This window comes from Lottia gigantea (genome assembly GCF_000327385.1).
Source record: "Lottia gigantea unplaced genomic scaffold LOTGIsca_4, whole genome shotgun sequence".
Lineage (NCBI taxonomy): Eukaryota > Metazoa > Mollusca > Gastropoda > Lottiidae > Lottia > Lottia gigantea.
Window position 1 is genome coordinate 4,149,118 of NW_008709379.1, and position 17,415 is coordinate 4,166,532.

A 17,415-nucleotide genomic window follows, 5' to 3' on the forward strand; every position below is an offset into this window, starting at 1 on the left:
TGTTGACTACGTAATCAATATATGTGTTATCAACTACGTCGGAAAATTCCTTACGATAATTTCCATAAATGGGCATTTCCGTGATATTATAAGTTGAAAATAATGACGAAAGAACAAGGGAGACAAATCCTCTTTTTAGAGAGTTACAGTTCTTTACAAAATGGCTGCGCCCATAAAATTATTAGAATTTCCAAATGATATCGATGAAAACCTGAGGTGTGTAAGAAATTGTTTGAAAATCACGTCATTTTGTGTATAGAGTACACAGTCCTTGTTTTTTTTCCACTTAATCAACGAATGGTATTGCCTTTTCTTTTGTAAATCGATGCTTTTTCGAAATATCTGTCTGCTGAGTGTATCTCTCTACTCAACTCAGTCTGAGTAGTGACAGTGCCTGTGACTTTATTCTACTTTACATTGACAGCTCTCTTATTAGGCATAAGCTTGTAAGCTGGTCTCTGGTCATCTCATGGGTGTATTTATAAGCCTGTAACATATCACCTCTAGCTCTCCTGTAGGTCATGCTGGGTATAACCAATTTCTCCAGTTTCTCTTCACAATCTAGTATATTTAATGAAACCTCTCTGTCATGGATCTGTATCGATGATTTGTCAGTCTCACAGTGTTGAGATGTCCAGTAATGTCAACCATTAATCTACAGAATGAAATATTTCCATGAAGTTTCTAGATCTAGTTCCACTAAAAATATGCTGATATTGAAACATAAGTTTAATAGTGCATGCATTGGTTGTTAGTGATAGAGAATTTATCATTTTTGTAATAAGGATGTAGAATTTTGAATTTATTACAGTGACATTCCATACAGAGAAAGAAAAGTATGTATTGTATCAGTTGTTGGAAAGAGTCGGCTGAACTTTATGTCCAACAAGGCTTCTTTATTAAATCCAGTCATTGAGAGAGATATTTTTCAGGTATTTAACCCTTTGCGTGAGTGTCGTATGATAAATCTGATGGTCTAAGTCTAATTCTTTCTACATTCATATATTGGATTGAAATTATAAAGCACCTCACCGACAACAATTTCAACAGTTTGAGTAAACTAACTACCTTTGTTTAGATCAATTTATTCATTGGCACTCAAAAGTTAAGATAACTCTGTTATTTTTGTTTATAGGGAGCTGAAGGTTTTATCAATGAACAAGTTTCTAAGGTAAACTATTGTGTATACTTACCTTTTATACTGTTCATTATCTTCATTTTACAAACTTACTTAAATTTTAGAAAATCAATAATTTTTTGTAAAATAATGTCTATTTATTTATCCATTGTTTTTTTTATCTGCTGTCTTTACGTATTTTTAAGAAAGAGATAGAACTGTATTATGATGTGGATAATCAAGTTATTTATCTTCACCACCAATCTTGTGCTGATGTCCATATCCTGGCTGAGAGATGTCAAGAACTGTATCAATCTAAATCAAACTTGGTTAGCATAAATCCTATTTATCTATCTTGAGCATCATGTACACTGTAAAAGCTAAAATATTTGGTATGATTGTTATTTAATTTTTTACTTAAAGTTTGCACTTGATATTAATGGTGCATTTAGTTTTGTGATCTAAGAAAAATCATATTGCATTTAAAATAATTAGATATGCAGGTTTTCCATGTTGTCATATTCCAACATATTATATATTTTCATCATTCAGTTTGAACAATTTTGGTGTAGATTGAATTTCAGCTTTGTGTATGTACCTTTTGACAACAAGTTATTTTTTTGTTTAACTATACAATATTTTCTTTCTTGTAGGATTTTAATAGTATATGGGAAGATAACTCAATAAAACATGCTAAAACTTTGTTATATTTATTTAGCCTGTCACATATAGTATTGGTAAGTGTTAATCTGTTTCCTTGCTTTGGTGAAAGGAAAAAAGAAATTCACACCCATTTATGAATGGGTCGACTAAATATTGTAGACATTTATTTAGTGTAAACAGATTCTAACTGAGAATAGGAAAAGCAGCAGGCATTTATATGAACTAAGCAGGCAAGTGAGGTTAATATCTCAATGTTCTAACTTACAGTCAGAGCTAAAGCCCTTCTTGTATTATTTTCAGTTATGTAATCCAGGCAGTACATTTGATATTGGTTATGTTAAGTTGTTTAGAATACTAGATATGATAAGGTAAGTAACAAATTAGTACTGAGAAGAGATGGGTTTTTTTCAAAAGCTTTAGTAGGCTCTCTGAACCTGGAGTATTATTTGTTGTAGGTTAAAGTTACAGAGTTCTATATCAGAGGTATTATCAGAGTTTATACTCTCACAAGATTGGTATACATCAGCTAGACTCTGTTCACCTAGGGTATTGTTTATTTTCCAAACGGCTACTTTTGAGCTGAGTTTTGATGACAATGATTCTTTGTATAGTAAAACTAGACCACAAGTAAGTTCAGGCATTTATCAAAACATTTTAATCAATTAATGTAGATTGCATAAAAATTAAGTAAGATTATAGGTACAAAACTATTTAAAACTTATTTGCTTTTGAAGGATAGGATTATTGTATTTACTATGTTCAGTAGGTAATATTGTGCCAAGCATAGCATTCTTTTTTGTTCTAGGTTAGAAAAGTCAAAAGTGCAATCAGTTTATTCCCTCTTCTCCCATTTTAAATTATTATTTTAAGATCATTTAATTCTATTAATTGATATATAAACAATGATAAATAGAAAATTATACACTTTCACTATTATATAATTTGTTTTAAATATCTTTATCGATTTTTGGTTTCAGAAAAATCTACCAATTAAGAAATTACAGATAAATTTAGAAGATCAGATTTATAGAATATTAAGGAAATCCAGAGTTATTACAAACATTAGGTAGTTGATTATAAATAAGGATAATGCAGATACTTTAAATTTTCATTTAAGAAAGCTATTGTAAAAACTGTTATATTGGAAAACATTTGAAAACTTTCCACAATTTTCCTCAAGGCAACCTAACAGAATCCCTTGAAATTCATTTAAATTGAAGTCTTACTAAAGATAACAAGATATACATGTACTTATTTTTATACGCCCACATATAGTACGTATATTGTCGGCACCCCTGTCCATCTGTCGGTCCGTCCGTCCGTCCCACCGTCAACATTTGCTTGTAAACAGTCTAAAAACCAAAATTTTTGATGGAAACAAATGAAATTCGGTATGTGTATACATATTCATAAAACGAACATCAAGTTTGAATTTAAGCTATTTTCGACCGTTTGAAGCAGAGTTATTGCCCTTGCCCCAAAATCTTGAATATGCTATTACTCTTTTAGTTTTCAACCGATTTTGATGAAACTTAAAATGGATGATTCATTTGTACCATCCGCATGCTGTGGTTGGCGTATATGGCTGTGGTTCACTATCTTTAAAGTTATTTTTCATGTATTTTTTTTTAAAGTAATAATTCATTGTTTGCTGTACCTGCTAATCAAGAGTTTGTCTATGTTCATACTAAACGTGAAGATTGTCCAGACCCAGTTACATCATATCTACACTTATTACGTAATCTAAATACTCCCTCTAAAGATGGTAAGTGGTACTCTTTTCAGACACCTATAGTTCTTAAACTGAAAAATCAATTTTATAACTTCATTTCTCACAACCAAAATGGGATAGTACTACAACAACATGGCCTTTGTTGTATTAATTCATGCTGCAAAAAATTACAGTGATCGTTTTCCTACCTCAAATATACAGTACTTTGGAAATACTATTTCAGACATTTGAAACATATAACACTTTGCAATGGTAAATAAATGAATAATTTGAAAGTGTATGGTTTCAGATTCTCCCAAGAGTAGAAGTTACCTAACTAATAGACGTGGTGGTCAAGGTCCACTAGCATCATCATCATTTAACAATAGAATTAGAGAATGTAATTTTAAGGAGTTTATTTGGCAACACATAGAACTAGCATTCAGTAAAGGCTTCAATGACAATGTAGGAAGGAATCCTCTACCATCTACATTTGAGGTATATTTTAGTATACCACTAAATCCACTAGACTCTGCTTCTTAGTGGCCTTGTAAAAATAGACAGTGCCTTGCATTGTGCAATGGACAAATTTTTATCCGAATTTATTTTAAATGAAACAAAAGATAGGAAGATCCTTTCATTATGGTCATAAGTATAGACCAATATGGAAACTGCATAAATCTGAATCCACAAATCAAGCTCTCAAATTTCGTTCTGTTGAAAACTTTGAATAGATTTACTCTTTAACCTGCTATTTATCAATGCACTGAAAGCAAGTCTTGACTTGTTTGTCTTCTTTTAGCTTCCAGTTTGTGAGACATGGTTTTATGTGGCGTTAAGATTACATCAATTTTACTTTACCAATATACCTGAAGGCAAACCACAGGCTCACTTGAACACTTTAAAGTCTCTACTAGAAACAGATGTAAGATTCTCTGAAAAGTAAGTTTATTTGGTACGATATAGGACTTAGATAACAGAAACAGCCCTGAACTATTAAGCAGACAGGAGCTCTATATTCTTTATGAGAATGATGATGACAATTTACCAATAACTAGTAACTAGTCTTCCTTTCAAAATCCTCAGCTTCAGGTTTCTTTTATGAAAACTGAAGACAACAGACTTCAAGACATTTTGTTTGAGAAATCTAACTGGTAATAATGTATCTGGAATATAATGCTTGAAATAATAGACTATAATCTGCCAATGCTCAATAGCTTTTGTGCAGACCTTGCAAAATGGATAGAAAACTGAAATTTCATGTTTAACCACCAAATTTATGGCTCTCTGCCACTAAAATTATCACATAGATCAAGTGAGATATATTGAAACTGTTCCTTGTGTAATTTCAACACAATCTGTTGAAATTACTGGTTTTAGAGCGTAGAGGTGTCCTCTTAGTCTACTATCAATCATGAAACCTCTGTAATAATTTCAGTCGCTGTAATAAATATTTACCACTAGCTGAGACAGCTTATCAACAAGACTTACCTACACATTATGTTAGATCATATCATGTACAGAAACTGGCTCAAGCTAAACATGTTTTTGCTCAGTTTGCCCGTGGACCAGCATATGGTGAATATATGAAACAGCTGGAAGAAGCTTGTGAAAAATGGTGGAAAACTGGTAGACAACAATGTGAATCTGTCAGTTTGTCTGGAAATCTGTGTATTAATCCTGTAAGTTGTGTTGAGTAATATTGTCTATACTTCTGTTTGCTTGCGATCATTGTAAAGTCTACAGTTTTGAATTGATTTCATGTACATTAGTGTGTTTATATTTTTATCATTAAGTTTATTGTTTGAACCACTAATATCTGACTATGAACACTTGTGATTAATCTAACACTTGAATGAAGCAACATTTGTAAAGGACCTGTTAGCTTTAAGCTGTTGAATTCTTAACAGAGGACTTAATAAGGATTTTGTTGCAACCAGGTTTATAAACTATCTTCTATCAATGAAATAACTAAGATTAACTATATGTTTAGATACATAGATTAGAAGATGAGATGGAGACAGAGAAGAAAGAACAGCTACCAGTTTTACCACATTCTAGTCAGATTAAAACTAAAGCAGCATGTAACTGTGGTAAAAAACAAGCAGATAAAGAAGATTGTTTTGATCATAAGGTAAGACTACTACTTTGTACCAGTTTTGTTTTCCTTTTAAAAATCATTTATTAAGCCTTTGATATGTAATAAGAAAAGTCTCACTCTAAACATTCTATCTCGTAGTCCCATTCATCAAGACTTTTTTGCTCAGAATGTTTCTGCATTGATTGGCTTTAAAGGGAGATAACATGTAGTTGATTCTTTTTGGATCACAATATATAAACATACAGGGTGAGTGTTATAGGTTTTACTGTTGAAATAATACATTTCACATAGAGTTTGTTCTTTTTTCTAGAGCGCAAATTATGACTTCTATGAAATGTTAGCCAAAACATGTTGTCATAAGCTACAAAAGATTGAATTACCAGCTTTTAAAGCCAGTACAACTGAAGCGAAGGCTCGTCAAGTACCATTACCACCTACTAATCAGTTGTTACCAGTACCTAAATCTAGTACATCAGGTGGTGACAGTAAAAGAATAGAGTCTGTAGTATCTGGAATGTCAGGACTCAGTCTAGCACTTAGTTTAGGTAAGTTCAGGATTAACTGGTCTTAAACTCAATTCACATGAACTTGTTAGTAGGGAATAATTCTTAATAATTTAAAATAAATGACATGAAAATTTCAAATATAATATGTATATTTTGGAAATGAACTATGCTTGTTTCTTGGTTAATCACATTAAATCTCCTTGAAATTGGAAAAAATGGGCTTATGAAACTGTCTTGGAAAAATATCCCTTCCTTGCACACTGCATGGTGTTGCTCATCTTTATTTCAATTCCTTTCAAATTATTTTCAGGTCAATCTGGAGGAAGTGATGTATATCATGGACATCAAGATGGTTTAGATCAAAGAGATACTATAGACGTGTCATCACGTGTAGCCAGTCTAGCTGATGAGGCTATGACTAGAGATGATGATGATGATAATGAAGATGATAATGATGATGGTAAAGAAGATGTTGGTGAAGATGACACAAAGCTACCATCTAGTAGTAAAAGTAAAGAAGAAATAGAAAATGAAGACACTCCAACAGTTGTAGAAGAGAAAAATATAAAATCAATTTGTGAGTGTTACCCTTGCTTATTACTAACAATATGATGTTTATTTTCAGGAATACATTGTATGTATACTGTATATATATTGTGTATACTGTATATATATTGTGTATACTGTATATATATTGTGTATACTGTATATATATATTGTGTATACTGTATATATATTGTGTATACTGTATATATATTATGTATACTGTATATATATTGTGTATACTGTATATATATTGTGTATACTGTATATATATTGTGTATACTGTATATATATATTGTGTATACTGTATATATATTGTGTATTCTGTATATATATTGTGTATACTGTATATATATTATGTATACTGTATATATATATTGTGCATACTGTATATATGTTGTGTATACTGTATATATATTGTGTATTCTGTATATATTGTTTCTGCTGTATATATTGTCCATTCTGTCTATATTGTGTATACTGTATATATTGTGTATTCTGTATATATTGTGTATTCTGTATATATTGTTTCTACTGTATATATATATTGTGTATTCTGTATATATATTGTGTATACTGTATATATGTTGTGTATACTGTATATATATTTTGTATTCAGTATATAGTGTGTATTTTGTATATTCCGTATATCTTTTATTTATTGTGTATATTGTGTAGGTGAAGAAATAATAAGTCGTCAGCATTCTACAACTGAGTATTTACCTGGTATGGTACATACTGACTCTCCACCTGGTCTCCTACCTAAATTCTCTTCATGGTCTTTATGTTGTCTTGGTAAACCTTCATTTTATTCTCATTCGCAGGGTAAGTTGATAATCTTTATGGTTAATCCATATTGTCAAATACAGTAGATACCACTCAAAGGAATAATCAAATCATTTTGGTGGCACATGAGCATAACTTTATGGGAGATCTTCACTTATTGAAGGTGGTTGCTTAATGAAGGTGGTCCTGTGAGGAGGATTCACTGTAGCAGGAAATAAACCTGCTGATTAAACAATAACATCTTTGGTTCTAAGAATCCTTACTACCATCCAATCCTTGGCCAAATATTTTGGCATATATAATTTTCATCGCAATTAACACTTTGGTTGACTGGGATAATTAAGAACGTCACTGCATAGATTAGAATGTCTGCCATTTCATCAATTAAACTATGCCAATGACAACATCTCATTCCTCAGACTCTGAATGACTTATCTATGGTCTTTATCTTAAATGGATTTATTATTATTATTAGGTCTAGATCTACCAGGATTTCTAGCTGGAAGCAATTTTCTCTTACCCTGGGATATTACTCTCAAAATCAGTAAAGAGAAATGGCCGACAGTTGGTGAAACTGCTGGCAAGAAAGGTAGACAGAAAAGATCTCATAAAGGTAGGTTTATTTATTTAGGCTTGCTCAATTTATATTTTTAAGCTCCCAACTTTCAAAACAGTGTCTATTTAACTACAGTTCCTTATATACTGTTGAACATTACTTTGCTGATATATTTTAAATACCTACAACAGGCATCCACCAAGACACATCACTATCTGCCTTTCAATCAGATAAAAGCTTCAAAACTTATTGTTTATTACTAGATGCAGGAGAAGTTAGTCTACGAGTGTTTCTGGGTAATGAGTATGAGTGTCCTAGAGGTCATAGATTTTTCTGCAGTGGACCAGATAAGATTATAAAAGTATCCAGTATGTGTAGTGTTAAAGATAATGCCAATAAATTATTAAATCTAGATATGCCTTTATATACACCTTGTCATTGCAGGTAAGAATTGTTCAATTAATTGTTTCTGAAGAAAGGTGATAAAATATATCAAACGATGTTCAATCTATCTGACACAATAACTGAAGCTTTGGGACCTATTTGAGTCTCATTTTTTTATTTATATCTGCTAAATTAATTTTCATGATACATCTTGAAATTATGTATCATCATGTTAAATTTACATATTATTTCATCTATTAGATAAAATATCTGCACTTCTATCGGTTGATTTGTACGTCGCTCATATAACATAATTGTACCTTAGCCACAAAAGTACAGAGGGCTACATTGCTCAAGTCAATGAGCCTATATATTGATATAGTACCAAAGTCGTTTTTGTCACCTGTGAATTCGATTAGGTTTCGATTTGCAGTGGCCTACAAATGAGATACCAGCGATTAGGCAATATGGCTGACTGCACTGTTAACAAAAGAGGGTTGTCTATTAATATTAGCCAATGACATCTATGTTTATATAGACAACATTGATATTACTTAGCCAATAGTATAAATTACCAATGACGTCACACATACTCGAATCGCCTAACCACCTACTGGGGCGGTTAGGTCGATTAGCCTAATCAGTTTAGGTAAACTGTCTCACAAATGCACCGATTAGCCTAAACGTCCTGGCTCACAAATGCACAAAATAGCCAATCTACCTCATCAAATCGTGCGACAAAAACGACTCAAATCTTATGTAGTGATTGTAAAATTATGTATATTTATTATAGGAGTACAAAAGGCTATATAGCTCAATTAATGAGGCTATATATAGTAACACCAGATGGACCAATTAGGATATTATTAAATCCTACAATACAACCTGGTATAGCACCATGTCCACTATTTCATCCTGGTACTGATAAACCTATAGAATTACCATCCAATGGTGTCTGGTGTCTTAGATTACCGTATCCTTTTAGAAACTGTATATCATATATTCAAACACTCTCTAATTAGGAGTAAAAAATGGCCCCAACTCCTACACCACACTACTAACCAACTGAGTTTAAAACCAACCAATTTATTGGTTGCTGATGAAAGGTTTTCTGCTGGTACCAACTTTTGCCCTTATTTAAAGGGAACAAAGAATAGTTTCTTACTGAATCATAAATAGAAGTATATTGATCTATTGCTGGTTCATAGTTAAACTTAGGTACATGAACTTTTAATTATGCCATTTACCCGCTCATAATCCAGGATTTTCATAATGATAAGAGGAAGCATACAAACAAGTATTAAAATATTTAGAGTACTAGATTACTATTTCAGAAATAGTTTAATTCTTCTCAAAGTTTTGGCTATATTTCTTTAACCCTATAATAGACATGTTTACCAAGGTGATAGAGGTGTCTATAATATGCCGTCTGACCCTCAACAGTTTCACCAATGTCGATTGTTGAAGGGTGTATTTTCTTATAGAGAAAGTATTGGAGAGGGCTGAAAATTAACAACGCGAAATATATGGAAAGTGAATTCAGTGATAGTCTGTGATAAGTAATTAGTGCGGACAGTGAGGATTAAATACAATGGTTTTGTATTGTTCTGCTGTGCAGGGTGAGATCCTGGAATGCTGTGGATAAGCATTAAGGGAGTGGCACTGTCTAAGACAGATTTGAAAATTCTTCAATGATGCACTTGCTTAGATATGTTGAAATCTTGTTATGCTTCAATATATTGATCAAGTGTCCTAAATACAGCAATTGCAACTGATCTTTAAAAATTTAACAGACATCCATATCAATTCGGACTCTACTGGTATTCTTATACCACAAACAGTACTAAAAAAAGCTTACCAGACAAGGTAACATACGCCCACTGGCTGCTGTAAGAAATGATTAAATTTTTCACAACAAAGATCAACATTATAATACAAATTTTCTCCAATTAAAGATCTTTATAATACATTTGTTGTTCAAAAACATATTTACTGTCCGTCATGTTGAGATTTTCCCCAAAATCTTTCTAAATCAATAGCAATAACGGAAATACATATAATGATTAAAATCATACTGTTCCCATGTCTTGAAGTCACGGCAAAACCTTAAAAGCAAATGATCAGTATATTCAAACACTCATCAACATGCACATTCTTTCAAAGTTCCACACTGTATTTTCTTTGATCTTTTTAGATTATATGTGGCGCCTTTAATTCCAAATAAAATAAGATATTGTCAAATTCAAACTGAGATATCAGTCGGATACAAAATGTAAGCTCTATCGTGTCTACAAGTCGAAGTTGAAGCGTTTATTAAGTCGTGGGAAATAACTCACAAACTGTTCATCCTATCATAACCATAGGCATTTTTACGCACTTAAATCTGATTCGATTACCCTAATCAGAATGACGTCACAAATCGAATCTGATTTATACTGCAGGATAAATAAACATTATACTATTTATAGTTTCGAAGATGGTGGCATGGCAGGAATAAATTTTCTATACCTCTCCATGTTGGACGCCATTACAAAAGCGAAAGTTAACAGAGCTACGACGCTCCAAAGTTGATATACTCGATTAACGTATATCGATTTGATTCGCTGCTACAATAAATGCGCTGATTACCATAATCAAATTTGATTTGATACAGGATAAATGGTTTTTAGACCAAATCGAATCAGACTAACCCAGGATAAATTCGACTCATATTTCGAACGTGACCGCACTCTCATCAATAAAAACATGTAAGTTTCATCGAGATCTAATAATTGAAACTTCTATTGCCTACAAGGCAAATTTGATGTGTTTTACCAAGTCAAGGGCAATTACACCAAACCTGTTCATGCGATTTAGACCTAATTTGAACGTGACCGAGATTTCAACAATATATACATGTAAATTTTACGTGTTTATTATTAAGACAAGAAAAATAACTCCAAAACCATTCTTCCGATATTTATCAAATTCGAACTATGGTCTGCTTTGCGCGGACAACCGCAACTATCTAATCATGAGATACTATCAGATCAATTTATGCATGTCCAAGTAAATCAGCTGGGAGGCAATATTCATTGCTTACTGTCTTTAATTTTGAGGTTTCAATTTAACAATTCAATAGATGCCTATCATTATTTGTGCTTTAAGAAATTAGTTATTGTACATCAGAAAGAATCTCCACTTTTTTGTCTCACGATTTTCATATTTTTACTAATATTGTTGTTTGATCAAGAAATTTCCCTTTTTTTCTTCAGTTCAAATGTGCTTTTTTTTTAGATAAAGATTTCATAGGGAAACCCTATGTGTGTAATTGTTCAATTAAGTTTTAAACAATTAGTATTCAATAGATTGATATTTGATGTATAAACATAACAAAACTGTCAATATGTTTGATTAAATTTCCTCACGTCAGCCAAATCGAGTAATCGATATTTGTAATCCTTCAGGTCATTGAAATCGAAAAGGGAATGAATTCAAGAGATTTTAAAATACTCCCCTTCTAAAAAGATCTGTCCTCAAATGTTAATGACGATTTTTAAATAAAGATATATTAAACCATTGCAAGGGTCGCCATTTTGGTAAGGCATAGATTCCGTCAACTCAAAAAATAGAGGTTGATTCGTCATTTGTGAAGGATTCACCTTAATATCAACAGCATTATTTATTGGTATTACGTATTACAATATACAAAATAAACCATAGTAACTGTTTCTGATGTTACTCGTTAACATTCTTACCCTAGTAATGTGATTGTCTCCTAACACAATTTCTCTTTTGGAAAGCTTCAATGATGTTAGGAACTCATTTGAAGGGATAGGTGTGCCATTTTTTTGACCAATCATACTTTAATCTCAGAAACGTTAATTTTTTAGCTAACATCAGTAATAATGTTCACAACTCACCATCTATATTTAATCCTTTAAATCCATGTGTATCCAGAATTATCAGGAATGATATTATTGAATGCCCCCCAAAATGGCATACCTGTCCTTTTAAAAAGATACAGCATTATGAATATATTTACGGACACTGACGCTGTAAGGCGTACCAAGTTTTACTCTTCGCTGCCTCACGATATCACGCCAAAAGCATGTGATAAAATATAACCGAAATTGAGCATTTCTAGCGTCTTCTAACTCTATTCAAGAACAGCAATTGATCCCAACTCATCTCCATCAATAATACAAATATTACCCCTGTTAAATGCCATCACAAATTTTTTCTATGATGATTTAGATCGATTATATTATATTAGACTGGAATTGATTTTGGTTTTAAACAAATCGATAACATTGATTTAATGAAAGTAAATTAAGTGTCCACTGATCAACTTCGTTTATAATTACAAATTACATTTTTTACCGGTGGTGACATGTGAAGGAAGGGTTTATAAGGAAAACGTAAAATTATCATTATGGAGGCTTCAGTATTTTTATGTAAGTTTATAAATGCAATATTTTTGACATTCTATTTACTAGATTATTGATTTGTTGAAAATCCTTACTTTAAATATGATTGTAATGTTGCGTAACAAAATAAAAAAATTAAAATCATTGAATCAAGGCAGATTTTATGTACAACAGTTTCCCATGGGTCCTTTTGGTTCGACAATAGTTCGACATACCAGGCCTTCTTGAAATATTTCAATATTTCTGATTTAGTTCTTTTATGTTTATAGGTTTTGGATTTTGGCAGGTTGTAGTTGGTCAGCTTCCTTCCCCGGTATCTCTTTGGCCATTAGCAAAATCTTCATTCTCTTACGATGTTATTAAAGGTGAAGATGGCGTATTCCCCAAATTAACTGACTGCTTCAAAGCTGACGAGACCGGAAATCCAGCTCTACGATATGGCGCGTTGTATTTGGACGATGTTGAAAACTCTTATATCGACATTGCAATACCTGGACCAAACATGGAGTCCTTTGCAATAAGCTTGCAGCTTTATGCCGAGCGTGATTCCTTTTCGGTGATGCACTTTTTGTCAGACAATAATGAAAATGGTGTTTCAACCATGGAAATAAGGATCACCGAAAGAGAATTAACTCTATTTCTTGAACATGTAGGATTCATATCGATAACAGATTTTTTGGATCTTAAGACATGGATAACGCTAACCTTTAGCTACAACTATGTATCAGGAGAATTTAAGGCGTATAAAAATGAAGACCTTGTAGAAAGCACTATTGGTAACGCTAGAGTTAAACTAATTCTACCAGCAATTCTTAGACTTGGTAATCCACAAGTCGACCATATTCGGAACCAATTCAAGGGAATGATGACCTGCTTAGCGTTTTACAACGTCTCTGAAGGATTTGACACCTATTTTCCTGACATGAAGACATATTGTGATGCTGCCTGGACAAATCCTCCCCCAATGGGTAAGTCAACCTTGATAAAATGAGTTATCTAGAATGAAGTATTAAATTGTAAAGGTTTATCAATTTATGCAAATTTGTAAAAACTAATCTTCAATGAATTCCAAAAATAATATATATGTTTCTAGTAGAATGAGCTTAAATCATTATGAATAAATTTAAATGAACTGTGAACAATGTGCTTGTACATATGTAAATAGTCATATTGTTTCACTTCATTATGATTATGATATCTCCTTGCGAGATTGTGAATTAAATTATTATTATTAGAATCGGAACACTCAAGTATGGAATCAGAACCCAGCCAGTTATCCACTCCACCCTTAAAGAGTTTCTCGATGTTGTAGAGAAATTTGATATACACAATGAAAGTTTTCTCAGAATGGACTAGCTGTTAAAGATCATTTACCAATAGCTCTAATAAATTTCTAGTCATTTTTAAATATCAAAAATTGTCATTACCGGTCTTATGAAACATCCGAATAAAACATTTTAAATGTAAGGAAATAATTTGAAAAAAGGAATGCTTAAGATACGTAATAGACAATACATTGCTAGGATAGGTTCAGCCATGCCGATTTATAAGCTTCTGTACATTGGATCGTTTGTTTCAGCTCCTGTCTGTTTCGATGAGACACCAGTTTGTCTGTTTCCTCTTGATGATGTGAATTATGTATGTGATGTCATTAAGCATGTTCAACCAGTAAACAAGGATACATGTTTCAGATTTTCTCAAAAGCATCCAGATCTACCCAATAATGCAATATATTTTGACGGTTCAATAACATCTACCGTTCAGTCGAGCATTGCTATCAAATATTTCCAGAATGACTTTACAATCGCTTCGTTCTTATTTCTATCTGAAAATTCATTCGGAACTATATTGGAGGTAATCTTTGAATCAAAACCAATTTCCTGGACTGGAATCAGCAGAGTTGAAGTATCCGTCAACGGAACCCGACAGTTACTTGTTCAGCTATTTAATTCTGGTAAATGTGGCCTTTTAGTGACGACGCAATTGTCTTACAATACTTGGTACTCTTTTTCACTTCAAAGAATCGCTGATTCCAGGAAGCTCTCGATGGTTCTGGATGGTACTGAAGTGGATATAATTGATAGTTGTGATACTTCTGCTATTAATGACTCTTATACAGCATCATTGTTTCTTGGTGGTGGAAATAATCTGATGAACTATCAAGGGCAGATGCGATGTCTACTGGTATTTGACTCTTGGTTGCATCCGTCTATTATTAATGCGCGACTTAAAACTATTTGTGGACAACAGCAAGCAGTAACAGGTTAGTTATAGGATTTTCCAACTTGGTTCTTAAAACGTATATTTTAGGGAAATTTCCTTCAATTTAAAGTCCAATGAAACTGCTGCATATACTAGTATTCTGATCCGTATTGGTTGTGTATCGCTGTCCAACTGATTTTTAATTTATGATTCCGATATGATGACTGTTATGGTTTATACAGAATATTAACACTATTAATATGATGTGATGATCTATAACGTTTGCTTGTTCTTTCAAGAGGGGAGAATGTCGCTAAGAGTCAAGAATTAACTTATTTGTTATGTAGCTGTCAGAGATAGTAACAATCACAATGACTTTTCAAATGTTAAACTTATTTTTTCTACGAAAAACAATATTATTACATACAATATTATATCTAGTTAATGACTTATATTCTATTCAACTGACACTACTTAAAATATTGGTACTAAACACGAGTTATATTCATGTGAAAACACTTCATCTTACTAGTGTTTATATTGAATACAACTGGGTTCAGTGTCCGGGTAACGTGATCTTTTCAATCTTTTTCATGAAAATATAAGAATTATAGTAATGACATTTCGTCATCTTCATATGATAATATAACGATTGAATGTATGTCTTGATAACTTTGTTACTGTAATCGATTCGATGATGTCTTTTTGTCAGAGTAAGCATGCACGGCAAAGTGTAACATACGTCTACGACAAGCATCAAATATGATTATAATGGTCAATGATATATCTCATCAATCCATATAATAAAAAACAGTTTAATCAAAATTGAATATTAATTGAGCTCCATTATAATAAAAATCTGATCTTGGCAAAATTTAATCTAAACAATCCATGTCAGCATACGAAGTGTCATCCAAATAGGATCAAAACTCTATTTTCCATATGTGTTAGCAAGCTAAATTAGTCACCGTTCAGTTTAACATCGTCAAGTTCGAACTCGTCGAAGGGTTCATCATTCTGAATATCTGTTACAAGTTTCAATAAAATCCGCTACAATCCGATAGAACGTGTATCATAACGATACTAACGAGCATTCCCTATTGTGCTCAAGTTACCCGTGATCTGGACCTCCTAACAATGGCAATGTTTCTGATGCTTGACCGGTGAAATTCAAATTGCTATGGACCTATTGTATGGAATGTAAAAACGGGAAAAGTCCAACATGAAAAAATCACATTCCAAGAAGTTTACATTTTATACCAAGAAATTCATATCAAGTACCAAGAATTTTAATCATATACCAAAATCATAAAATTATACCAAGACTATGAGTTAGGTCTCAAGAACTGTATTTTATTTTTTTCCCCAAACAAGTAATGTCAGAAATTTTAATTATGTTCCAAGAAAATGGTCTGGTTATCTGTAAGATACGTTGGCTCACACACGACATATTTCACTTTTAATTTTGAAAACGTTGATTTTCACCTAGGTGAAAATTAATTTTTAATTAAAAACTTTAATGTTCACCTAGGTAATAATTATTTTCACCTAGGTGAAAATTAGGTGATAATTCCTGTAATTTTGAATTAAAAACTTTAATTTTCACCCAGGTGATAATTATAGGTGAAAATTCGTGTAATTTTTAATTATAAACTTTAATTTTCACCTAGGTGAAAATAATTATCCCTAAGTGAAAATTAAAGTTTTTAATTAAACATTACAAGAATTATCACCTAATTTTCACCTAGAAAATTAATTTTCACCAAGTAAAAATTCTAAATAAAAAAGGGAAAATGTCTTATGTGAGCCACCGTAGTAAGATTCAAGATATCTCATTGAGATTAAAGCATTTTTCGATCCGTTTTGAATTTGATTCGAGTGGCTCAATAATACCTTATTATTGTTTTCATTTATTTATCAACGACTTCATACATTTACATTATCTTCCAGGTAATTTATGTGACCAACAACCAACCCTGAAGAGCCAGATGTTTATCAAGCTGAAGCCAGATTCAGTTCCTAAAATGGATATCGAACCATTTCATGTTATCTCGACCACAGATATAAGTCGTTGTTCCAGTCACTGCGTCGTGACTGAATTCTGTAGAGCTTTCACTCTTAGTGGATCTCGATGTTCACTTTATGATTTTGTGACAACCCAACATTTTAATTCAGTTGTGGGTACCGACTATTTCGTCTCACAATTTTAGATTGTCGGTAATGTACTGCCTTGATAGCAACTATCATGGTTTAAGTTGAGCACAATTTAAATAAAAAACATGGCTTCATGAGTCTAAAAATACTTTTTAAAATTAAATCAGAAATCTTTGATTTATTGGTATTTCTAGGTTGTGACGTACAGATAGATTTATTGAACACAATCTGTTTAATTGAAGTTTCTTGTACTTAATTAATATTCATAGTTATGTTTTAGAAA

At 32.1% G+C, this 17,415-nt stretch overlaps 2 protein-coding genes across 2 annotated transcripts; both read left to right on the top strand.

Moving 5' to 3' along the window:
- Nucleotides 1-160: 160 nt before the first annotated feature.
- Nucleotides 161-10,333, top strand: LOTGIDRAFT_228810 (hypothetical protein; the record flags this gene model as incomplete). The annotated part of the gene is made up of 20 exons (XM_009059805.1): nucleotides 161-216; nucleotides 812-932; nucleotides 1,136-1,171; nucleotides 1,324-1,446; nucleotides 1,771-1,854; nucleotides 2,081-2,148; nucleotides 2,236-2,407; nucleotides 2,758-2,846; nucleotides 3,415-3,545; nucleotides 3,802-3,989; nucleotides 4,294-4,433; nucleotides 4,930-5,173; nucleotides 5,485-5,625; nucleotides 5,903-6,137; nucleotides 6,409-6,675; nucleotides 7,320-7,466; nucleotides 7,903-8,040; nucleotides 8,247-8,427; nucleotides 9,161-9,340; nucleotides 9,756-10,333. 20 exons carry the CDS (start codon nucleotides 161-163, stop codon nucleotides 9,871-9,873), a joined length of 2,859 nt encoding a protein of 952 aa, XP_009058053.1. The 3' UTR covers nucleotides 9,874-10,333.
- A 2,448-nt stretch (nucleotides 10,334-12,781) lies between these two features.
- On the top strand, nucleotides 12,782-17,188 carry LOTGIDRAFT_153797 (hypothetical protein; the record flags this gene model as incomplete). Its single annotated transcript, XM_009059806.1, has 4 exons — nucleotides 12,782-12,803; nucleotides 13,046-13,744; nucleotides 14,356-15,039; nucleotides 16,929-17,188. The coding sequence occupies 4 exons, from the start codon at nucleotides 12,782-12,784 to the stop codon at nucleotides 17,186-17,188; spliced, it is 1,665 nt and encodes a 554-aa protein (XP_009058054.1).
- Nucleotides 17,189-17,415: the final 227 nt, after the last annotated feature.